The sequence below is a fragment of the Bemisia tabaci genome, chromosome 2 (genome assembly GCF_918797505.1).
Source record: "Bemisia tabaci chromosome 2, PGI_BMITA_v3".
In the NCBI taxonomy this organism is placed as follows: domain Eukaryota; kingdom Metazoa; phylum Arthropoda; class Insecta; order Hemiptera; family Aleyrodidae; genus Bemisia; species Bemisia tabaci.
This window is the reverse complement of record NC_092794.1, coordinates 6,329,030-6,355,624: the sequence shown is the minus strand read 5'-3', so window position 1 is coordinate 6,355,624 and position 26,595 is coordinate 6,329,030. Positions and strand designations below refer to the sequence as shown.

At 42.9% G+C, this 26,595-nt stretch overlaps 1 protein-coding gene across 7 annotated transcripts in view; it reads right to left on the bottom strand.

Annotated features, from left to right (window-relative positions):
* The window catches only part of LOC109031847 (bHLH transcription factor single-minded), a 74,972-nt gene that overhangs the window by 34,411 nt on the left and 13,966 nt on the right, over positions 1 to 26,595 (bottom strand). For 3 of the 7 annotated variants that reach the window (XM_019043634.2, XM_072296625.1, XM_072296623.1), the window contains exon 2: positions 17,293 to 17,420. The exons of 3 other annotated variants lie outside the window; for them this stretch is intronic. In XM_019043634.2, the coding sequence (XP_018899179.2) occupies positions 17,293 to 17,329 (37 nt within the window). In that variant the 5' untranslated portion in view covers positions 17,330 to 17,420. Of the gene's footprint in view, positions 1 to 17,292; positions 17,421 to 22,592; positions 22,752 to 26,595 lie in introns of those variants that run through there. One more of the 7 variants, XM_072296624.1, reaches the window with a different exon arrangement.

Below are 26,595 nucleotides of genomic sequence, written 5' to 3'. Positions count from 1 at the left end.
GCAAAGGCACGGGACGAAAGGTACACGCCGAGTCACACCTCCTTTCATTCATATTTTCATCGCTGCTCAGCGGAATGCGAAAACAAAAAAGGCGTAAGTCGCTTCGTCAATGACCTCACACCGCATTTACACCTGCCACGCAAAACGGCGGCGGGGGCGGGGGGTTGCTTTTCCGAGTGCGTACGCGACGATCCTAGTCACACGAGGATTACGCCCCGTTACCTGGAGACCTGGGGCGGCGATGCCGAATCGTGCGGGAAAAGCCGGTATTTCATCGGGTGCGGTTAACGTTAGGGTGCTTCTGATAGACAAGGCGCATAAGAGCAGTTTTTGAAAAAATTGAGGTTTTAATGATTTTACACTGGAAAAAAACACATTGGATCTAGAGTCCAGACTCTTGAAAACATTGACAAGAAAAAATACTCTTGATCCAATCAGATTTTTGCTTGAATCAAAAGGAAATCCGCTCGAATTAAGAGGCTTGGTTCTTGATTTAAGCAAAAATCCGATTGAATCAAGAGTATTTTTTCTTGTCGATGTTTTTAAGAGTCTGGACTCTAGATCCTATGTGTTTTTTTTTCCAGAGCTGAATGCAAACTCTGTGAAACATTCGCTCCCGAATTCCAATTTTTAAGCATCAAAAAGTCAGTTGAACTTTCTTCTTGCCATAGGGATCCATGTGCTTTCGAAACTTCAAACACCTATTTCTCGAAATAGCAAAAACTGCACCTATGCGCCTTGTCCTCCAAGCCATTCATGTATGCATGGCCCCTGATAAGTCTACCTCGTCATTGCAACTGCAATATTGTCAGCGGGGGAGGTTTGGATTTCCTCGAGGATCCGGCAACACCGGAGTGGCACACGTGAGGAATCATCGCGGGCCGTAATTACCGCGACGAGCACACGTACACGATGCAACAATGCGTAGGTGAGGATTTTCCCCTGGCTGCCCGGTGAGCCCGGAATTCCTTTCTCGCGTTTTTCACACTCGCCGGCTTTGTTGCCGCCCGGACCTGTTGCGTCCTGATGGATTGCCCGAAAAGCCAACACCTACCGCGGCAACCCTCGTCCGGATCCCGACCTTGCCGAAAACGTCAGCCAAGTCACGTCCGAGCTTGCGCCACCCGCCGCCAACAACCGCCTAACTCCAGGGCCCGACTCCCTTCGGATACGCGGTTCTTGCCAGGGACGAGACTCCGGGACTCCGGCTATCGATAAGCAATTGACTACGAGGAAGAGTAGTATGTCAGTCCTCCATTCATATCTTCGCCACGGACGCACGGACGGATGGATGCACCTGTGTCTCTTCGTGTGAGTGTGAGGAATTTATCGCCTCCGTGCTGAGCACGTAGCCGCATCCTCTCACCTGCAGGACTGCGATTCCCCGGCACTTGGTTCTAGTTTTAAGCCTTGGGTAGACGATCAAATTCCCGAACCAATTCCGATCAAAGTAGCATCAAAGTGTCGGGAGTCATCAGTCTTAAACTCATTAATTTGCTTAATTTTAAAATGAAAACTTGGCAGAAATGTTTCCTGTGGCAGGAAATGATGAATGGTGGCACTCCATTCTGATCTTACTTTGAACAAAAAGTGCGGCCCGTCAAAATTTGATGGTAGATGGTGACCATCAGTCATCAGCATGTCTACTTTGATCGGAATTGGTTCGGAATTTGATCGTCTATCCAGGGCTTAAGGTAGATCTTCACCCTCTGGAGAACAGTGCGATCGTTTATCGATGGGTCAGTTGCGCTGGTCATAGAATCGTGTTTTGATGCTTCATTCTTGTAGATCGCCTAAAAATGATAAGTTTTGTCTAAACAGCAACTCTCTACGTTCAATAGTAACTGAGATATCACCCCTTGAAAAGTCGATTTTTTGACGTCATCCACCGCGGTAGTGACACCCTTAGTTTCTTCAACCTTGCTTTCATCAGTCGGTATGACGCACCTTTGCACTGGTTACTCCACACGAAACTCGGATGAGAGCAAGGTGGATGAAACCAAGGGTGTCATTACTGTGCACGGTTCGTTTCAGAGGGAGGTAAATAAAATAGTGTTGCCCACTCAAAATTCCTTTGGGATCTTGAAGTAGGATGCATACACAGTCATTTAAGCCTAAAATGAAAATATTCTGTCGAGCTCTTCGAAAATAAAATCAATTTTTGTGTTTTTGGCGCTAAAATGGCCTTCAAAGACGATCGATGATTCAATTCCGATGGGTTGTGCATATGTAAAATGGTACATGTGTGATGGACTCTACGTATTTTTGGACCAGGAATCGATTGAGCAGGGTCCTGAATCGGTCCGAAGCTTCATTGACTGAAAAATGGGCTTTTTTTGGATTTTAGGGGTGTTTTGGGCCCATTTTCCCCCAATTCTGGCGTGAAAAAACCTGTGCCGTCATGGGTAATGATTATCGGGTCATTTCGGGCGGACCATCGAATGCACTTGGTCCCGAGACACTCCGGGGCTTCCGGAGTAATACAGGGTTTTCGAGATACAGGGGATCAAAGTCCCCGATTTTCACTCAATTCTGCAGGTATTTTGATGTTCAATTCCGACTATAAATTGATTTCTGATTTAGATATCGAAGCGCATTTTGCGTTGGGTGATTCAGCTAGTGAGGGTTTGTGAAATATGTAGAAAAATCCACCACACGTAGCTGAATCAACCACCGCAAAATGCGCTTCGATATCTAAATCAGAAATCAATTTATAGTCGGAATTGAACATCAAAATACCTGCAGAATTGAGTGAAAATCGGGGACTTTGATCCCCTGTATCTCGAAAACCCTGTATTACTCCGGAAGCCCCGGAGTGTCTCGGGACCAAGTGCATTCGATGGTCCGCCCGAAATGACCCGATAATCATTACCCATGACGGCACAGGTTTTTTCACGCCAGAATTGGGGGAAAATGGGCCCAAAACACCCCTAAAATCCAAAAAAAGCCCATTTTTCAGTCAATGAAGCTTCGGACCGATTCAGGACCCTGCTCAATCGATTCCTGGTCCAAAAATACGTAGAGTCCATCACACATGTACCATTTTACATATGCACAACCCATCGGAATTGAATCATCGATCGTCTTTGAAGGCCATTTTAGCGCCAAAAACACAAAAATTGATTTTATTTTCGAAGAGCTCGACAGAATATTTTCATTTTAGGCTTAAATGACTGTGTATGCATCCTACTTCAAGATCCCGAAGGAATTTTGAGTGGGCAACACAATTTCATTTACCTTCCTCTGAAACGAACCGTGCGTGGTTGATGACATTAAAAACTCGAGTTTCCAACGAGCGGCATCTCGGCTAATATTGAACGTAGAAAGTTGCTGTTCAGACAGATCTTATTATTTTTGGCTGTTCTGCAAGAATCAAGCATCAAAACAAGATTTTGCGACCAGCGCAATTGACCCATTCCTTATCGAAAAATGAAGCCGCATTAATGGGTCAAGAAAAGAAGAGACAAATGTCACATCCAAAAGTTACACCATTCAACAGATATTTATATGCTAACCAATGGGTCAACTGATGATTGATGCATCCAGACTGATGTGACTTTTTTCTCTTCTTTTCTTTCCCCAGTTTAAACTAAAATGCATGCTACAATTATTCCAACTCCTGAGCAGCTCAAATTGTATCCATCGAGTTGAAGGCGAACTTGCCTTCTCACTCCCGTTTTCAATGATTCAAAAATGATTTGAGCGTGAGGGCGGGGTTGCATTCTAGCTTCCGCAACTCATCTCAAAGTCAATACCAAAATATTCCTCTGCCAGGAGAATCGAGTCAAAGTTACTGAATGTTTCGCTGGGAAAAAACACGAGGATTACAGTTAAAGTACTTGTCTTCCGGACATCGTGCTAGACCAAAATGCGTGATACAACTATTTTAACTCCTGAGCCGCTCAAATTGCATCCATCGAGATGAAGGCGAACTTGATTTCTCACTACAGTTTCTTGTTACTCATATATGAACGTTAGGCCGCGGTTACATTCTAGCCTTTGTAGCTTATCTCAATTTCACTATCAAAATATCTTTTTGCGGGGAGAATCAAGTAATAATTACTAGACGTTTCGCTGCGAAAGTCATTAGAAATACGAAGATTACGTCATTAGCAAAAATTCGTATGACCGGAAAACCCTTGGGGAAAAAATTACTTGGACAATCGCCTAAGAGATGTGTAAAAAGCTCTCCTCTCCTGATTGAATATATAATTACTGTTTTAATTGATTCGACGGGTTCGTCTCGCTCAGAGTAATTTGGATCGCATTTACCAAAAAGGCACCAGCATGATTACAGTGATGTAAAAATGTTGCTTCTTCATAATTATACAAAACTCTCCTAGAATAGCAAATAGTTTTTGCTTCCCAACCAAAAAATTAATAGGTTTAATGTAAAATAATTGAGTAAATTTAATACTGTACATAAATTGAGTATTTCCAAAAGAAAATAAGAAATTACACGACGTTGAAAGCACCGTAATTGCGCTGGTCCCTTTTTGCGAAATGCGATCCATTTGAGTTTCGGCTCGGTCGTTTTTGTAACCGAAAGTTCCTCAGGTTCGGGTGATATTTTCAGGGCAATACTGCCGTGTTAAGGAAAAACGCCATATGAGCCTTCAGGCGTTGCCAAATTTCCTTTGATAAAACACGAATTTCCTGGTAAACTTACGAATAGTTTTCTTCCAATTTTTCAGATATTTTGTTCGCAATTTCACCTAAAGTCCCTGAAAATTTCAACGAAAAATATTCATATCTAACCTCAAAAATGAACATTTTACTAAAGGAAATTTGGAAACTCTCAAGTGTTCATACAGCGTTTTTTCCTTAGCACGGCAGAATATTACGGCAACGCTGCTGGCATAGTATCCCATTTGCAGGGTGGGTGGTATCGCGTAATACGGCACCACTTGGACAATCCCTTCGACAATCATCGTCGGCAGGAGGGATGGTTGACGTGGAGGGAAGAGAAAAGAGGAAAGGGTTCCCGAGTGATGATAGAGTGGTGCTAAGACGAAGCCCAGTGAGAGTTCTCAGATCAATAAACGACGGGGCTGGATTTTGTTAGTTTCAGCAAAACGTTGACTTTTCCGCTAAACAGCTCCTCCCGCCATACTTGCCTCCTTGTGCGGCAAATAGGAACATTTTTTATTTTACCTTTGTTTTCCCCCCGATCATGTTGGTTGTAGATTTTAGATTTTGGTGATAGCTATTTCGATCATCAGATCATCATCAGTCCACATGGTAAACACTATTAACTTACATGGTAGACAGGTAAACTTATTAAAACATATTAAAAACAATAACTTGGGGGCTTAATTTTTGGACGCGTGTGAAGAAGGAGAAACACTCTCATTCTGACACCAAAACTGGCCCCTCGCACTTTATGACGTTAATTCTAGGGGATCCTAGATTACAATTGTAAGAAAGTAATTTAATTTTAACATATTATTTTTTTAATTTAAATAATGCGGCAACTCTCATCCACTTGTTCCGACCGCGCCCGCCTTCCCTCCGGGCAAAGTGCTAACGAGACGTGGAAAGCGGGAAGACAAAGCTTTTGAGCTGGGTAGAACAGACGCATCCCCTATGGAAAACCCTATGAAGATAGGCCCTTTTTGCTACGCACGGTATCGGCGGAGGTAGAGGGCGAGGAAGGAAGCCTCAGCGACACTCGAAAGCAACGCACCACAATTCTGCCGTGCTAAGGAAAAACGCCGTATGAACATCCGAATGCTGCCAAATTTCCATATATTAAACATTTATTTTTGAGGATTTTTATGAATATTTTTCATTGAAATTTCCAGAAACTGTGGGTTAAGTTTCGAGATAAATTCTCTGAAAATTTGGAAGAAAAATGTCCACAAGTTTCCTGAGAAAATTGTATTCCATCGGAAGAAGTTTGGCAACGTCTGAAGGCGAAGTAACAAAAATACAGTTCAAAGTATTTTTTCAATACTTTGCGAGTATCTTTACAATATTTTCTTCCTCGTTGGTTTTTTTACGATTTAAACACGATATTATTTAATTTTGTTATTTTACACTGACCTAAATGAGGTAGGGGTTGTTGGATGATATGGGCATCATCAATTCATTGTGGCGGTGCCGCAATAAATTAGGCTACTAACCCAAATGTTGCGGCACTACACCAACTTGAGTTGCTGCAAATGACATTGCAACTGGAAATGACAATATTGCCCAGCAAAGTGGGGGAATGCCACAATTTTAGGGGATAACGTCCTCTGAAATTTTTTTCCGTGTAGAAAATATAATGCCTGAAGATATTGCAAAGTATTACCTCAAAATTGAGGAGCTTTCCGGAAAAAGGGCACATAGCAAAACATTGCGTTTGAGAGAAATGCATTTGAAGTTTTGATCATCACTCTATGGCCACTAATAGTAACTTTCGTTCGAAATCGGGAGTCCAAGCTGCGATGAAAGGCACCATCAGTGGTCAGAAATTAATGATGGAAACATAGAATGTATTTTTCTCAAACGCTATTTTTTGCTATGTGCCCTTTTTCCGGAAAGCTCCTCAATTATACCTACGAAGGTGGGCAACACGGTGACAATATTGGCTAAATACTCCGTCACAACCCCAACCGAAAGTGAAAAATCCTCCCAAGCGCCGAAGTTATCTGTGCTTCGACACCGCGGTACCTCAGGAGAGCTTTTCGATCCCAGATACAGAGATGCACGCTTATTATTTTTAATAGGCGCTCTTTGGGGGAGAGGGAGGAAAGCAACAAAATGGCAGCTGGGGCGGGAGGGGTTGGGTCGCGGATAAAGCTCAAACGTTGCGCGGGGTGGCTATTGGCTTCGGGGCGTGGGAGCGTGCGCGCGCGTGCTCCGAGGGCGGTTCGGGGTTGGCATTCTCGGGGAGGAGTCACGCTCGCGGGTGGAAGTGAATGAAACGGGGGAAGGAGTGGAAGGGGGGGGGGTAGGTCGGGGCTCGCTGGGTGGATCGCTTCCCCCGCTGTGCAGTGGCAGCTTAGGGTCTTCTCATACTGTCGCTCCTCTGACGTAACGGCGTATATCTTTGTCCATATTGACCCCGGAAAGCATAGAATAGTAGGGGAAATAGGGATCACGCTGAAACTGGGATTCGCCCTCCCGACAGAGAAGGAGGAATTCCACACCGAGATCGTGCGACCGATTCTTTCGTTGGAGTGATTTGAGGAAGAAATCAGAAATGGGGGAGGGGGGGAGTCAGATTGAGAGAAAACAGGTTGGAAAAGTTTACAATAGTTGTCGTAAGATCTAGGTAAAAATCGTATGACCCCTTTTTATAAGACTAAAAGATTTTTTTTTTTTACCGGTGTCTTCTTTTTCACTGGAAAAAAAACATTGGATCTAGAGTCCAGACTCTTGAAAACATTGACTAGAAAAAATATACTCTTGATTCAATCGGATTTTAAGCTTAAATCAAAAGGAAATCCGCTTAAATTAAGAGGCTTGGTTCTTGATTTAAACTGAAATCTGATTGAATCAAGAGTATTTTATCATGTCGATGTTTTTAAGAGCCTGGACTCTAGATCCAAGGTGTTTTTTTTCCCAGTGTATTGACAAAACGTCCGCGTTCCGGGCTCAGAGACCGAAAATTCCGGGTGCAGGACCCGGAGTAATCGTAGCTACGGCTCCAGCACCCGGAACCTCTAGCCTCTGAGCCCGGAACGGACGGTATGTCTTCATAGCCCGTAACTTTTTTTTTTGCACCGCAATCACACGCTGAATGTGGGAGCTGAATGTGGAAGTCATCGACCCGATGCCTGAATTTTGCGCGTGACGCGCATCGATTCTCAGCGACCGTCGGATAATGTCGGATTTGTCTGAACTATTCGAACAGATTTGTTACACATTTGGATGAAAATAACCCGAAATAGTAAAATTTCAGCTGTTGAGAGCTGACTGTTGACTGCCAAATTCAGCTGCCAAATTCAGAGTGTGATTGCGGGAATGCGGCATTAGTGAATGACACAGCATAAATATTTAAGGAGTCGAAATCCAGGAGTACATAGCCATTTTCTCGGTTTAGCGCAGGCGCAGACCAAGGATCCTTGCGGAAGCATCCTTGTAAATGAGCAGAAAGAGGATGGGATGAAACGAAAAGAGCAAGGAGTCAAAGGAATAGGATGAAAGCCGTGCGGTGGGGGGCATCAAACTTCCGCGGACCGGCGACTGGCGGCCTCCATTCTCTCCCGGTTGGCGAGCTTTCAAGCACGGCGCGGCGCGTACTCCAACTCCTGGAATCGAATTTGCAAGTGAAATTACTCGGATCCGGAGCTCGGCAACAAAATGGCGGCGCCGTGCCCTTCTCCATGCAAATGATCGTCTCGTCACTCCAGGTGCCCGATACCCATTCATTAGCCGCGTCTCATTTCTTTGGTAGGAGTAGCTGCTTCATCTTCTGTATTTTCAGTTAGGCTGTTTTTGCAGCAGCATGCACTGGAAAAAAAAAAAACTCCGGCCGTGGGAGCCGTACTCACGGGCTATACAGACACACCGTCCGGGTCAAATCGTTTAAATAAAAATAATATGCTCAGAAGCTGGAAACATAATTCCATCACTTAAATAAAATGGATTACATTTTGCAATAAGGAACCACTATATCGGGCCCATTTTAGAAATAACATATATGCCATTGGTTTCCCTGTGCATATATAAGCTTTTATGGGAGAGCCAGAGATCGTGGTTCCTTAATGAAAAATGTGATCAAAATGATGATCGCATTCATGGCTTTCGGCGCTAATGCGAGTAAACCATTATCAGGACATTTAGAAAATACACTACATGTTCATAAGCATACTACATAGTACTACTGTGCAACAACTACGTAAATAGAATGAAAAAACTTGGGCCAAATCGCGTTACCCCGATTCAAGGTAGGCACCAGCCCTGCCCGCTATCGAGAAAGAAAGCGGGAGCTTTCTCAACAGAGCGCAGAGCGGTGACTTCAGCTCATCACAAGTTCGCCTTCCGTTTCCGGTATAGGCAATACGACCTCCCGCGAGGCCGAATAGTGGTATCACTCTCAGATGTTATACGATTGCTAGGAGGGGAAAGCGGGAACGGACTTCGCCGCGCGTGGACTTCGCCCCATTGGAATCTAATTGTTTTCTGTAGGATCGTTTTCCCAGGTTAATTTGTAGCGACTACCCGTTTCAACGAATAGGATCGCTCCGTTTTCCCTCGTCTCTTTTGTCGATCGCTCTCGTCTCCCAACTTTAAAACTCAGCCCGCTGATCCCGGAGGTTAATTTTCGTCTCTTCCGTTTACATTTCCTCTACAGCCGCGCGAGGTCTCTAAAATATTTTGTCTCAGCTTCATGTTTCCTCGAAACGCAACGTTATCCTTCGTGTGGGTGATGACGTACGGCTCTGAAGTGCGATTCTCGGCGCATTCTCCGCGGATTGTTCATCGAGGAAGTGAAGCAAGTGCAATACGCGCCAGCGTTGCCGCTTCTGCACTCCTCGTCGGAGCTGCATCGTGAGTGCATCCCAGATGCGTCGAAAATGCAGCGGAAACTGAAAACACCCGACGTCGCGGAGGCCCCACAAGTCAAGACCGTTCGCGGATCATTTGTTTCGTGCCATTGTCGCTTGCTGCGCCTTGGGGCCATTTTCCGAGGAAATCAGCTGCGATTACAAAAAATAGAGCGATCTTAAAGAATTAGCGTGTCGTTCTCCCTCGACAAGACTGCGTGTGGTCCTCTCTCGATTCGCTCCCCTTCCTTCCTTGTGCTCAAGTAGTCGCACTTGTGTGCCATTCATTACTCAATGTAACGCACGTCTATACAACCCCCCCCCCCCTCGTAAATCCTAACGTATGCGTCACGCACAAAAGATTAAAAAAATATGGATTGAATCCGTTCGCCTGACTTAATTTGGCAAGCAGCTGATCAGTAAATATGGTTGAAATAACTTTACCTACTCCTGGTTTTGAGTGGAGGGGGTTGGTAGGGGGTGATGGGGGGTGGTGGTGAATAAAATACGTAACGCTCTAGAGGGAGAGGGGAGCCCGAGTAGAACGTTACGCCATCATGTTTTCATGTGTTAAAGGATAGGGACCTCGGCCCCCCTGGGCGTTTTTTAAAGATCCCCCAGATCCCTTGAAACCAAACCAAAATGACGGATTTAGAGAGGTCCTGGAATTTTGAGCGTCGTGGGGCCCTTAAATTTTAGAATTCGGGACCCCTGATAACCAGCACCTCTGGGCCACTGAGCGCTAATCCACCCTGCGTTTCGTACTTATGAACGGTCTCGAAGGTACCTATCATAGAGTTAAGAGAATTTTACTGAGAGTTCACGCCGCTGCTGCGCCGCGCTGATCGCACTGTGTTTGGCGCAATGCGTGAAGTATTCCTGCAGTCTTGTAGGCGCTATACGTTTCACGCCAACCGCTCCCGACCGCACTGTGTATGGCGCAATGGGTGAAGTATTCATGCACAGTGTCAATGAAAAAACGTTTCAGTATTATTTGATCATTCGCCTACGGCACATTTAACAGGCTGAAGCTTCGGAGAGGATATCTCGTGTACCTACTCCTTGTGTTCTCTAAGTTCTTCCACTTCAAATATTGTATTGGGCTACGATTCTCAGTTAGAGTTTAAGCACTATACAGTACACGTTTCTCATAAAATTTCAATGTAGAATACGATGCACATGATGACTATTTCAGAATCTGAATCCTTCAGATTTCGAACCTTAGGGTTGAAAAATCTGAATCGGAGGTTTTTGTGATCGTTAAATTGGTCATCGAATAAGTTTTTCTGCACTTTGTGATTGCCTACATAATTTTCTTTGGGCTCAAATGTGTGCTAAAATTTTCTTTGAAATTTTACAATTCCTTGCATTTTTTCTGCTAAATAATTTGACGTATTAAACTACTAAGGTGGTTGATTATTTGCCCGCGACGTAGATGCATGACGACGAATTTCATGAAGACGTTCGCTTAGCGCTTATACACCGACGGCATACATTTCGTGCTGTTGACGGTGAAAAATTAGCTTGCTGTGCAAAGTCTGGTAATCAGGTGTTGATAGAGCTCAGTATTGGTTTCTGGCGGTTGGTCCACGCGCCAGCCGTCGGCGCCGCGCTGGCTATGAGTCACACCCGTAGCAAAACAAAGAGAACAAAGACCTGCCAACGCCAAAGCCCTTACGCAGACACAACGTCGAACAACTTGGGTGATCAACACTGACCTCGACCTCGATATTCGAAAACGGGTCAATCTCGCTGGACGCCGAATGGCATTTTGGTGGTTAAAGCGTGCATTTTACAGCAGAAAATGGGGAGCTCTATCTCATTGTAACTGTAACAAGGTGCTAAAATAGAGCCGGGTCCACACTATTTTGCGGAGAAAACAAGTTCCCCTAAGTCTTGTGCTGGTTCTCATTAGAGCTCAAATTTTTAACTCTATTTGAAATTTTTGGACTTCTTCGACCTTGTTTTCCCCGCAAAATAGCGTGGACCCAGCACTATTTTACCACCTCGTCACATACAGTTTGAGCCACGTTTCTTAGCGTTTTTCTCAGTGTTTTGTTTGTTTGATTCTTTTTCCACCTCATTACTACCATGCTTGCAATGATAAAGGAGACCGCTACGCGGCGTGCTTTGCGATATATCGATTGTTATGCCATTTAAACCTATGGTAAAGAATCGATTATTAAGGTGTTCGCTGCGAACACCCTGTTTATCGATCCTTTTCCATAGGTTTAAATAGCATAACAATCGATATATCGCAAAGCACGCCACGCCACTGCACGCAGCCCAACCTCCGACGGACCCCTGCACAAGGGACGTACGTCAGGGGAGGCTCTGAAAACACCCCGGTTATCTGCGAGATGTGACAACTTTGTGGCACATCATAAAAATGTCCATACGCCGGGAAACTGTTTACAAACAAGATGCAGTTCAGTTCAGTTCGCTGCGGATACGTCCCCGTTGCAGCCCTGTCTAACTGCGTTTTTCGAATGATTGAATCGTGCTTTGCATCGAGTACGTGTTTTCTACTCGTCTTCCGATGAGAAAAACCCGGACTCTGCTGGAGAAGCATCGAAATAACCTTTGTGCAACGTGCTGTTTTTCCGCGCGACTTATTTGTGTCACTCTATCCTCAGCCAGAGAGTCTATCTCGACGTTGGGCGCCATTTGTGACTCAGAACGAGCACATGGGACTTCGGGAGCGATAAATGCATCGTGCAGCTGCACTTTGCGACAAAATTTGTTGTGCACTGCAGCATTTCGAACAATTTTTTATTCATTTTTTGCCGAGGATCCACGCTATTTTGGGTGAGCAAAGCAGCAAAGCAGCTGAGCACATGGATGGTCTCTCAGCCCGAGGAAAACCGCGTAAATTCAATGTAAACCTTAGTAAAAACGAGGTTATTGCTAAGAAAAGCAAAGTACATTTCGACGTTTCCCTCAACTGTATTTCAATATTTTTAAAGTGCTCCTCGCAAATTGCATTTTTACCGAGAGAATTGACGGGTATTTCTAACTGAAAATTTCAACGATCTTTCTTCGGATCTCATGCAAAAATCAGAAGGATTCTCGACGAAAATTGCACAGGTACATTCTTGTAAAAAACGGAAGTCTTTGAGCAAATTTTTCAGCCTGGGGGTGATGTTACGTTCCTTCGTCCGGGTCCGAGAAAAGACGATTGGTCCCTAGGGCCAAATAGAAGTGCGTGAGTCCTATGGAGACTCTTCGCAAGTACGCGGTTTTTGCCGTGCAAAGCAGTGCACATCCATGCTGTCGTGCTAAGGAAGAACGCCGTATGAGCCCTCAGGTGTTGCCAAATCCCCTTCGAGATACCTCGAATTTTAGAGAATATTTTTTAATGTTTTTCCTCCAATTTTTTGAAGAATTCAGTTAGTGATTTGATCTGAAGATTCTAAAAATGTCAAGGAAAAATATGCATAACTACCCTCAGAAATAAATATTTTCTGATGGGAAATTTGGCAACATTCGAATGCTCATACGGCGTTTTTCCATAGCGCGGCAGCATGGTCCTGGTCCCTCAGACGTCCGACCGGACAGAACCACGTAAACCCAGTGGAAACCCAATGGAAATACGCGGTTTTTGCTCAGCACGGCGCACAATGGATCGAGTCAATGGAAGAGGTCGGACAAAATTTAGAAACTTTAAATGCTTTAACTCCATTTATACACAACTTTGAGATTTTCAAGGTAGTTCCATTAGTTTTTTCGTGAACTTTTCTTCTAGAGACACCCCTTAAAATTGAAAATGTGACGAATTATACATCAAAATTTGTAGTTTTTGTCAAAAATTTCTTGTCCGACCTCTCTGATTGACTCGATCCACTGTGCGGCGGAGCGTTCACGAACGGTGGTAAATATTTGGGAAGCAGAAACCCAGAAGACGAGGCAGGGTCGGGTGGGTTCTTTCGCGTCACTGGAAGTGCACGAATCCGAAAAAGACGATTCGAGGGCGGCATAAGCGGAAGGAGCCCGGCCGAGGGGTGTTAAGGAGCGCGAAGGAGGGGTGGGTCTGGAGGGAAACAAGAGATAAATAGCGGCTGTGTAAACACGCCGGGGCTGATAATTGAAACAAGCTACTAATGCGCTACTAGCGGCCAAGCAATTAAATTAGCTCCCGCCCCATTTTTCAGCTTATTCAAATAGGAAAAGCGTGAGTGTTGCGCGTGGTGCGCCGAGCCCTCCGCGCGCTTCTTTATTGCTCCTTTACCGCGAGTCACCCGCCCCCGCCCCCCTCCAAGCCCGGATTAACTCCGCCCCGCCGAGCAGGAACAGCGTAACTCCCATCGGAACTTTACGTGGATTTGATCTTTTTGACTATGTCACCTCGTGTCGTGTGGTGGGAGGCCTCCGTCCTTAGAACTTCCGTAAGGAGACTTCCGCATCAAGGAGTACGTTTTCTCACGAATGAACGTAACTGCATTTTGATGTTGCCAAATTTCCTCTCGCAAATTGCGTAACCAGGAGAATCTTAGGCATTTCTATTACTGAAAATTTCAATTGCTTTTCCTCAGATTTCATGCAAATATCAGAAATACACGATATAAAAATTGCGTCGGTATATTTTTGCGAATATAAATTAATTGTTTGACCAATTTGGCAGCCTTGGGATGGAGTTACGTTCTTTTGTCCGGGAGACGACGATAGGTGTGCCTGGGCCTTTATCTTACGTAATCATCATTATCTTGTAAGCGTCGGGCATCACATTGATATGAATCACTTTTAGAGTCGTGAAAAAATCAATGCATCATTTGTTACACTTCAACTTTTAATCGGTGTTGCTCTCGATCGCTTTATTTAAATGCTTTTCTTTCCTTTTTTTCTAAAAAAAGACAGACACTTAATACAGTTTTGAAAAGCTTTTGAACTTGCGTATGAAAACCGGATAAAATTTAGACAAGTATCCGATAAAATGTCGATAAATTTTTTTTATAAGAAACTGATTAGATTTTTGTCTTCATTAGAGTGAAAAAACAATTTTATATTAAGATATCAAACTTTAAAAAACGAATCGACAGCATTTTATCTAAAGAGATCTGTTATCATATAGCAACTTGCGATGATGTAAGTAATTGTAAGCATGTAAAAATTTAACCTATTATTTTCGCGCACATTCGCTATGCCTACATCCCACTTTTTGACTGTCATCCACGTGGTGTTGTAAAATTTCTCCTTATAAAGTCTCAACTTTCTCTAGACTTTGAAGTTATATGTGCACCGAATTTCACCACGAGATTTTTAGCAGTGCACGTTTTTATACTTTAGGTCGTGTGATTCAGAGCTCCTGCAGCCTCTGACAAGAAGCAAACTACAAACTTTATCACCATTCAAAACCCGACGTGATTCAGTATTTATGCGGAGAGCACATGCACAGAGCCGCAATATCAATGATATCTTAAGTGCGAAAGAAACGGATGCTGAGTATGTTTTAACCTATATCATACGTCATTTTTATATCGTCCACTTATGCGAGACTGTACAACTGCGCCAAGCTGACGAAACATCTCTTCATTGTCGATTGACAAGGAAATATATACCTCGACTCCTGACACATCTTCAGTTCATAAAACAAAAGTGTTACGCGATTCGGTGTACTTAGACATTGGCGTCGATTTTTAGGAGTAGGAAATGATTATATTTAAAATGGTTACAAACAAAATCGCGGGATTCTTTCCGTTGTATCTGACAACGTTGAGGTTGCTCGAATGCAGAAGTAAGCAGTCATCGGATGTCGTCATAACGATTAATGTCAATCCCTCGAAGCATAACATTGTGATTTAAATCAAGCACATTATGATTGCGAGGTGCGCGTCAAGGTGTTCGTCAATTCGTCGCGAGGTTTCGTTGTTGATACTCCTAACACGGAAAAACGGTGGATTTAAGTAAGTGCCTGACTAATTTTTGTGTCGGCGGAAGGGCGATCCGGGGCCCCCAAAAATTTGTCAAAATTTGTAAACACCGAATTGGCAGTTGAGTAAAGTTCGTCATGAATAATTACCAATTTTAAGATGCTTTACTTCCTCTTTCCTCTCCTTTTTTCGTGCGACACAATTTTCAATATGAGAGCAGAATTCAATTTCAATAAATCGACTTTCGTGAAATTTCTTAAAGTCCCTAATCATATTTGAGGGGCTTGGAGGACAAGGGGCTTAATTGCAGTTATTGCTACTTCAAGAAATATGTATTTCAAGTTTTATGGCGGAAAGAAATTTCAAACCTACTTTTAGATGCCTCATAATTGGATTTCGGTAGTGGATTTTCACGGAATACATTTCAACTAGTACCGTCGAAATCATTAATATCAAAATTGTTTCAAAAACTGCACTTATGCACCATGTCCGCCAAGACCCTCATTTTACTTTTCATTCCTATATGAGTGCACTGTGACCTAATTCTGCCGTGCTGAGGATAAACGCCGTGTGTGCATTCGAATGCTGCCAAATTTCCTCTACAAAATCATTGTTTTTGAAGAAAGTTATAAATATTTTTCCTAGAAATTTTCAGACTTCATAGATCAAATTACGAACAAAATCCTCTGTTACATTGGAGAGAAAAAATTCATAAATTTTCCTAAAAATGCGTGATTTTTCGAGGGAAATTTGGCAACGGCTGAAGGCTCATACGACGTTTTTCCATAGAACGGCAGAATTGGGTAAGATTTTTCTTTGAGTTCGTAAAGAGAGTTGAACTTGATAGAGAGACTCCGGCGGAATGGCGCTATCGCTGCGCAGCGGTATAATTCGAGGGTCGGAGAGATGAGGGATTAGTGAAAAATGAGCTGAGATCGGATGGCAGGAGTTAATTTGAGTGCCGCGTATTTGCCTTAAACCTGGCCGTATTTTTGGGCCGGACCTGCCGTGGCCTCTGCAATAAAAGCCAAAAGCCGCTCGAAATGGGATTGACGGATTATCACGGCTCCGTCCAGCTGTTGCCCCGCACTGCGAGTTCTGTCTTATTGTTATGTTAGTCTCTTAATTGAAGTGGCCGCAATTACACGATTACTGAACCGGAGGAGCTGTTTGTTGAAATTGGCAGACGGAGCGATAGACAAGGAAGAGGGCCGGATAATGAAGCGATCCTATTCGTTGAAACGGGTGGCTCTTGTATAGACTAGGAGGAAAAATGATGTACTGATGTACTATTGTACTTACTGTATAGAGTCTTCCGTGGGTTGCAGTTGGTTAGTGTATATATTGCTCACCTCCTTTCGTCTATCGCAACCGCCTACCTCTACCAATATGATCGCTACATTTTCTCTCTGTCTTCATAGTCTAGCGCTTTGCCTATCAATTTCAATGACGACCCCCCCCCCCCCCGTCCGCCCGATAGAAAGAAGCGAAGAAAAAGAGGAGGAAGGAAGAAGGAAGGAACATAGGAAAGAATGAGTAAATACGCCTCTATTTGGTAATGATTCATGTCGCATTTGGCTCAAAGTGCATATTAAATGCTTCAATTATTCAAAAATTGTACGAAAGAAGCCCCCGGATTCCCCTTATACGCCCCCCCCCCCCCCCTGTTCGAGATCTATGCATCCGCCTATGAGAGCTCTGTGTGTGAACTCCCCCCTAAACCGCTTTTAAATAGCTCAAAAATTGTAACAATATACAACGCTTAAAAAACTGATAAAAAATTACATTTTAGGAATTGCTTTCCGGACACTTTTTTAAGTGAAACTCAGAAACAAATAAAGTAAAATGAAATAAAATAAAAAATTCAATACAAATGGGGATGAACAAAATTTCTACATAGAATGGAGCGGATGTAAAAAAAAGAAAAAAAATGGATGGAAACTTACTGATGACGTGTGTCCTTCTTTCAGCTAGTGCGGGCATTTAAATTTTAAAATTTCCTCCTCAAAATTCTGGGTCGCTCCTCATCGAACTGACTGATTTCCTCAAATGTCGTTTAACGGGACTGTCAGGACTTTGAAAAGGAAAAGGAAATAAAAATCAGAAATTATAAATTAAAAATTATGTCGTAAAAAGGGCTGTACGGAAAAACATCCACAAAAGACAAACATTCTGGCTGAGCAATTTGGTGAGTTTCAAATCCGATAATTCATGAAAACAGGGTAAAAATATTCATAATTTCCGGTGATTAGCTTTGCAGGCAAGATCAGTGGCAAGGCGTGAAAGATCGATCATCTATACTTCCCTATTTGACGCTATGGTAAAAAATCGATTATTAAGGTGTTCGTTTCGAATGCCCCGTTAATCGATCCTTTTCCATAGGTTTAAATGGTAGATCAATCGATACTTCGCAAAACGCACCCCACTGGGCAAGATGGTTTAGTAGTCGACCTTTTTTCGTGTGCATCTTCAGATGCATTCTGGAATGGTAGTTTCTCTCAAGATATTCAAAACGATTGTATTCAGACAATTCACCCAGAACCGATAAGCGAGACAGTATTTAGTCCGAGCACCCCTGCTTACCTTTCAATTCATCGTGCCGACAAGGCGCAACAAATTCACGGACGCAGACATATTCTTAATTAAACGCATTACAAAAGAATTATACTTCAAGATTGATTTGGAGCAATGCTCTTGATCCTTGACCCACAGCATAAAAGACTCGACCAAAATATTATTAAAGGATTAGAGGAATAAAAAGAATGAGAGCTGTTGCCTTGTCACGCGTTTTGTCCTTCATTATGAATATGACGGATGCACTAATAAGCATCGTGGACCTGCAGTGTCGCGGCGTGCTCTGCAGTGCATCAATTGAACAATTTAAACTGCCATTTAAACTTATGGAAAAGGATCGATAATCAGGGTGTTCGCGACGAACACTTTAATAACCGATTCTTTACCATAGCTTCAAATGGGAAAATATCGATACTCGATCATTTGCGTTCCGCCATCGGTCTCCAGCAGAATAAACATAAAGAAATAACCACACCGCGAAAAAGCAAAAAAAAAAAAAATTAAATTATCAATTTATGTGGAAATTTTACTAATCTTTCTCCCTAACGGCTCGCGGTGCAACTCTAGCAAAGGAGTCGCCTCTAATATAGGGGTGGACTGGCCCGGGGGGCTTAGGGACGATTACCCTCAAATGGGGATTGCTCTAATTCTGAGTGAGTTTTTATCTTGCTATTCGGGCTAAATTGATCCAAATGAATAATAGAGCGTTTAAAGATAAGGTAGTAAAATATTGATGAGTCCTAACTATTTTGCGGGGTGAACAAGGTCATGAAGCTCGAATATTTTCAACTGAAGTCAAAAAAATTCGAGCCAAAAATTTTTCGAGGTAAAATTTTTTCGACTCAAATTGAGAATTTGTTGTTACAGACAGTTCAGGCAACGTTTCATGGTTTAAAAATCCAAGCTCAGGTCAAGTTTCTTATTTCGAAAAAATGCTCAAAATTTCGCGTGGGTGTCAAAAACTTCAAAAAAGTGTACAGAGTAAGTTTCACGAATTTCACGTCTCCGCTCGGATGTGGCAACTTTCTTCAGGGTGCACACCTGTGCAGTGCGCACAAGAACAACGCGCCACGGCGACGCGAACGCGAGAACAAAAGCACCTAACTCCCCAGACGATCCGCGGGCGGATAAGCGGTTTTCACCCGGCGGACGTACCGGTTACACGGTCTTGCCTCGTGAACCGTACCGAATCGTTCTCGGAAAGGGACTCCTCGCCTTGCCATCATACGTCGTTTTGTTTTCTCTTTTTTTGTACTGCGTTTTTCTTTTTTCTCCAAGTTCAAGCAAGTCGGAGCACTCCCTCTCATTCACAGAACCGGGCGGCGCGGCCGCCTCGGCGATGTCGAACTTGGCGGCAAATTGGACGGATTTACGCTGAAAGGAACTATGTTCCGCGCAAACCCCGTGCACATAAATCCTTTCAGCATGGACACGTCGAATTGAGCCCATGCTCGCGGGAGACCGAGACTGCGCGGCGCGATTCCGTAGTAATCGCTTCGTTGCGGTAATTTAAGGCCTCCGAGGTTTCGGCGGTGAGAGCAACCTCTCTTGCCCCTCTCACTCGCGTCCGTTATCGCTTTCCTAGTGGGCTACGCCCCATGACCGCTACGCGGTTCAACCCCCCCCCCCCCCTCTGGATTACGCTTTTTACCCCCTACGACTATCCTGACTTTTTATTTCAATTACATAAGGAGGGTATTATTCATTTTCATGTTAGGCTAGTGTTAGGCAAGACAGCCGTCAGTGCTATCTTCTGCATGCTTTCGCGGTTGCGTTTTGGACACACAACAAACCCATTTTCAGGTTAGAAATTGGCAGTGAGAGGGCGGTGCTTTACTTGACAGCACCGTTTTCATTGACTTTCTGGAGGAATAATGTCACTTACTGCCGGGGCCGGATTTACTTACTTGCCGCCCATTGGTCGCTAGTATTTTGCCGCCCCCTTCTCTTTCGTTTTGAAACATCAATGAACCATCAAATGAACGTGCCAGCGGGGAGGGGTGCATAAGACGCGTTTACTGGTGTTGAACACATTTTTTGGGAAAGCCCTGTCAACACTACTAGCAAAAGTTCACGGAACTTTTAAGTTCAGTTTTTTAAGGAAGAACGGAAAGTTAAGTTTCGTAAACCTATCTCTGTCTGGACAAGGCCTTCCATTCATAAGAAATGAAAGAAAAAATTATGAATGAACAAACATAAATGTGGATTAATGATTTTAACTTCCGCCGCCGCGCCTCGCAGACCGCACTATGTTTGACGCAATGCGTGAAGTATTCACGCAGTCTTGTAGGCGCTATGCATCTCACGCTGATCGCACTGTGTTTGCCGCAATGCGTGAGGTATTCATGCATTCTTGTAGGCGCTATCTGTTTCACGCTGTCCGCAATGACCGCACTGTGGTTGATGCAATGCGTGAAGTATTCGTACAGTCTTGTAGGCGCTAATATGTGTTACATGCCGATCGCCGCGCCGATGGCTTCTCCTTTTCATCTCAAGTCCTCGTCATCATTTCTCTCTAGGTAAGTCGGCCGTTCCAGGCCAAATTGCGTGTTTGGTTTCTCTCTTAACTCGACTATTAAAGGTGCTGTCTCTTGTATCACTGAAAGACGACAAGAGTAGAAATTACTATACTCTCAGAAAATTAGAGATTTTGTCGCCTTTTTTCGTTTGTAATTTTTTTTTCTAAATCCGAATTTTTTTTGATACCTACATTTAAAAAAATTGCAAAATTTGTCGCCCCCTAGAGATTTGCCGCCATGGGCCGCGGCCCATGTGGCCACCGCCACCCCCTTAATCCGGCCCTGCTTACTGCTGTCTTGCCTGAAACTACGTATATTTTGCGCACTTACGGCTTTCTCATTGGTCTTGTTTCTACACGGAAAAAATAAATTGCTGAAGTAACATCCCGGATGTCAAAAATCAACGCGACAACTCTTGAATGTTGATATGAACGCTACGGTTATGTTAATTCAACGTAGCTAGGACGTTACTTTAACAGCCAGAGTGTCCATAATATTCAAGAGTTGTCGCGCAGATTTTTAACATCCGGGATGTTACTTCAGCAAATTTTTTTCCCGCGTGAAACAATTAAGACGAATTTTGCTGTTTTACCTATTTCAGTGCTTTCATCTGAAAGAGATTAGACGAATTTTGAAGGAGACTCAATTTCGAAAATTTGACACTACTCTCCTCGCTATCGCGGCAGTGTAGGGAGTACCAAGAGAAAGGGATTTCATCCAAGAACAAAGCACTAGGGCTGGAGCTGCCCCATTGTAATGAATCCCTTCGGCGGTTTTTGTTGACGTGTCATCGATTCCCTCAGTTAGAGAACACCGAAGGATATCCGAAGGAAACGGTGATGGGGATGAGAAAAAAAGCTCCAGGCTCAAAGTTCCAAGTTCATCTCGACGTCTTTGTTTCTCCCATCTTGAAGAAAACAAATTGGTTCCGGCTCGGCTTAAACTCCTCACCGCCCCACCCGACCGTGGGACATTAGTTCCATTGCCAGGGCTGTCAAAATTAGCGCAACACCCCAGGATTCACCGATCATCAAAACGCACTATATTGCAACTAAGGGGGTGGGAACCGGAAGTAAACGTTATCGAATTCGCGTTTAAGGAGGCTCGAGCACCTATATCCCTTCCACCGAGGTGGTCGCCGCGCAAGTGCCATCTCAGGTTACAAATGGACGCATTTAAATGAAAAGGTACTATGTCTGTCGTGACATGAGCCCCGTCTTGCATGTATTCTTGTGAGTCTCAGGGCTCGCGTCAGACGGGATATAGTTCCTTCTGATTCAAATACGCTCAAATCATTAGTGTGTCGTTAGGACTTAGTTCAGCGGCTTGGAGCCCACTTTTTCGGCTTAATTCAGAGGCGACGTATCTTTTATTGCGTTAATTGTCTTACAGAGAGATGCTTTTTTTTGCTTGTATGTTTGTTTTTAGTTTTACTGTGCTACACTAGGTCCATTAGAGACTAAACGCAATACAAACGGTAATAGGAGACTTTTGCAGGGTGCGGTTTGGAGGGGATGTTTTTTTCGGGTGCACATGCGAGAGGCCGTTCACAAAATTCCTCATTTTAAAATTCCAAAATGTAGGATTCTTTGGGGCTGGAAGTAAGGATTACTCTTTTAAGTATCATTTCTAATCAAAGTCTGCGTGCCCACCTGCACAGTGACGCAGTCAGAAATTTCTCTTTGGGGGGGGGGGGGAGGGAGGTCTACAGGTAAAAACTCCCCCCAAAAAAGGACAAACAATGATATTTTTTGGGGAAAATTTCTGATCAGGGCAGGAGAGGAATTTCGTGGGGCACCTCTCTAATCCCTTTCAGCTACGCCACCGAACACGTAGCTACAGCATTGCCCTAAAATAGCAGCGTAAAATTGAATATATAGTCTGCCGTGCTAAGCAAGAACGCCGTAAATCCATCAAGATTTTCCCGCGTTTTTTGTAACTTACCCCTGTATAAAATAAAAACTGTTTAACTCACGTTCCTCAACTTTTCAGGTTAAGTTCTTGATAGTATTTGTGAAAGAATTCCGTAAAAACATTGTCCCAAGGTAGAGAAGTTTTTCTGCTATGATACATTGTTTCCAACAAATTCAAAATGGCGTTTACGGCGTTTTTACGTTGCACGGCGGTAGTGAGGAAACGGATCAGAATCGTACTATTCTCCAATGAAGGATCAGTTTCTGATTAGTCAACACATTCCTAGGGAGCCAAGAGGAGGGGGCCAACGTGAAAAAAACAATAATGAATAAAAAAATAAACGGGGACATAAAACTGCACAATCCTACACACGAAAGCGTCCAGTCTCGGGATTTTTTTCTCTCAAGAAGGGGGAGGGAGAGGGGAGAGAAAGAGGAGAGAGATAGGAGTGAGAGAATCAAACAGCTGAACAAAGAACAGTCGGCGCAAAAAATCCGTTTTCACAACTGACTGCATTTCATAGCTGGAGCAGCTCAACTCTTTCTGCGATATTTTGAAACACGTGCTGATAAGGAATGAGGCAAGAATTCCACGAAAAACTCAGTGTAGCACGTGCGAAAAGCACAAAAGAGCATGAAAACAGAGGGGGGGGGGGGGCAAAAAAGGGATAGAGAGATTCACCGTGCTAATTATTACTCCATAGCTGTGGATGCATGATGCACTGATCAGATTAATATACTTAGTCGCAGAAAGTTTTTAGTCATACCCAGTGGCGGGGCGTGAACGATCGATTATCGATACTTCTCCATGTGAAGCTGGAGTAAAGAATCGATTTATTCACGTGTCCGTTGCGAACACCCCGTTTATCGATCCTTTTCCGTTGGTTTAAATGACAGATCAATCGATATATCGCAAAACACGCAACGTCACTGGTTACAACGGTTGGAGTTTTAAAAGTAGTGACGGTCATCGAAACGATTTTTGATGATCCCCGCACGATATTTTCCGTTACCATCATGAGACGCAAAGATCATGTCATTCCGCTTCCAGGACTTTATGTCCACCTACCTTTCGTCCATTAAATAAATGTCCACCGCTATTTATGTCCACTAAACGTTAAGTCCAGTCTTTATTAAGTCCACATGATTTAATGTCCAACCATGAATATGTCCAAAATTGTCCAAATTGTGGACATGTTATGTCCACATTTTTTTCTTCTCATTTAAATGACAGGAACCACCTCAAAAATAAATGCTACTACTACCTTCATTCTTAAAAACATTTCATTCATGAATCAAGTCATGAAAAAGTTAGTTAGTTAGTATAATTTTAAGACATTCAGCGTCTCGAACAGACTCTAAGAGCAGATAAAAACATATGTTCATGTGTACACTGTACGGATATGATAAGATGAAAACCAAAGCGGGAGCCTAGGAAACGCTCCAATGCCAAATTAACATTTTTCAGTAACAGATGCAGTCAAAATTGAAAGTCCTCTTTAACTAGTTATTTCGTGCGCCTTCAATCTTGTAGGATACTGTGCAACGCCTCTGACGCGAAATAGTTGCTTAAAGCGTTGCGGCGCGGCAGGCAACCAGCGTGACACGCGCATAGGCGCCTACAAACCTAACGGGATACTTCACGCGTTGCGCAATGCGTGAAGTATCCCGTTAGGTTTGTAGGCGCCAGTGCGCGTTCTGCGCTGCTAACACGCCGCTCCGCTCTGTGTTAGGCTCTAATATTTAAACTCGCGGAGTCAGCGTTTTTCAACTCATAATTTTGAAATGTTTGAACTCTCTGCATTGAATTATTCTTATTTAAACTGATGAAAAAGAAATATGTACTACTGGAAAATATAATGTGTTTTTTGTAAATATAATAGTGGTTCCGTATCAAATTTAATGATTTCCAAAGCATTCAAATTTATTCTTTTATGTTTTGGGCTTTTACTGTGCTGCAGCGTGGTGTAAGCGCAACCAAACGCTCAAAATTGGACGTATTTGACTCAAGGAGGTCGATGTACAAATAAGTTAAAAACAAAAAATTGCGTGCTTCTTAGTTTTTTTCCTCTTTTATTAATTTTTGTATAGTTTCTTTCATCACAACTACGGCTCATTGAGATTCATATCGATGCCATTGCTTGGAAAAGGTTTTACAAATATTTACCACGTTTTAAAAATGTAAATGTTTTTAAAATGAAGTAATCAATTTCATTAAAAAAAAGAATGTACATTTAAGGCATATTTTATATCGGAAATTTCAAGGATAGAAATGAAACCAAGTATTTACCAAAGACAATTTGAAAAGATGAATCAAAAGAAGAAATTAACATTTCATTTAAAATATGAGTTACGATAACAACACCTCATTCTCTCTTAATTTTCTCATTTCGATATTGTCAATATAATTTTACACACGGACTAAAATATGACGCTTGAATTTGATTTTAGTGGACTTTACATTTGTGGACTTAAGTTAGTGGACGTTTAAGTAATGGACTTAACAATAGTGTGGGCTGTAGAACTGTGGACGTAAAAATTGTGGACGAAAAGTCTGTGGACGTAAAAAAAGTGGACATAAAGTCCGTGTACCGTCATTCCCTCATCGATTCAACAGCCAAGCGTTTAAGTTTTTTATCTGCTGGGAACTGGTAAAAGACCTTCCAACCGCCAGTTTGCATCAATGCTTCCACTCAGATAGGTACCCAAGTAAGAAATTTAAAAAGACATAACAGCTGAGAGCCGTGCTGCCGTGCTAAGCAAGAACGCCGTAAACCCATCAAGATTTTTCCGCGTTTTTTTGGAACTTAACACTTTATAAAATAAAACCTGTTTAACCCATGCACCTCAAATATTCATGTTAAGTTCTTGATAGTATCTGCGAAATCATTCTGTAAAAACATTGTCCCAAGGTGCACAAGTTTTTTTGCTATGATACATTGTTTCCAAAAAATTTAAAATGGCGTTTACGGCGTTTTTGCGTTTTACGGCAGCGTGTATCGCGAGCGCGCGTCACGCGTAGGCTGTGGGCTCTGGGCAGATCTCAGATTTCGCCTGCAAAATCTAGCATATGCAACCCGGCCCACCATGGAGTTAAAATAGTTGCATGTTGGGTTCGGACCCAACTTCGTGTATTCTTCCATCGTTCTTTGCGTTGAAAGAGTCTTTCGTTGTAAAATACTGCTCTCCTTTAAAATCAACCCTTGAGGCTTAAATGTAGGAGACGCCAATGAGGAAACCCACCTCTTTATCATGTTAAATTCTTTTAGTAGAGATAGTGACGAGAGCATTAGCGAAATTCATCATTTTCTAGACTCGAGAATGTACCTCCATTTCAAGGTTTCAAAAGCTGTTCAGTTGACATATTTTCCAGACGTAAATGATAGTACAATTTCTGTCCAAAATTTCGCTGATTTTTGACGATAATCTATGAAATTAAAAAAAAAATGTTCAAAAGTTTCCGAGTAAAGATAAAAAACGTGGAAGGACTTTCGGCGACGTTGAAATTTAGTTACGTTCTTTCGTCTGAAAAGTGATGAATTCGACGTCTCCCTCACGAAAGAACGTAATGTAACTTTACAATGTTGCCAAATTTCATTGCGCAAAGTGCATTTCTATCAGGAAAATGTTTGGGATTCCTAACTGAAAATTTTGTTCATTTTCCCTCTGATCCCATGTGAAAATCAGACAATTTCTCGACAAAAATTACGAAGGTTTACTCTTGTGAACAATTGAATTGTCTAGTTCAATTTTGCAAAATTGGAGTGGAGTTACATTGTTTCGTGAGAGAAAACGACGAATTATCATGACTCTCGACTAAAATTTAACAATTCGAGAATTGGATATCGTTACATAGTATGTGTAAGGAATTCTTTTTTTTTCAGATCCGTCACGGTCTAAACTCTCGGAGCTTTTTCCTTTTTTTAGCTTTGGAGCTCGTTATAGAGAGCCCATGACTATTTTCTTTCTAGTATGGATCAAAAATCTTCAGCATACGCAGAAACTCCATTTTATCTTAATATGAGCTGAGCGAGGTATAGTTAGTCTCTAAACTCGCAGCTGAGAGAAAACGAATGGCCTATCTAGGATAGAATCCACCGATACAGAGGGGCTACGCCTCTTGAACAGCTGAATGAATGGAAAGTTGGGCTGGAAATATAGTGGAGATATTTCTGGAGGGGATAGAACGGGGAGACAAGACAGGGAAGCCGTTCCCCACTGAGTTGCCGAATTTGATGAAAAA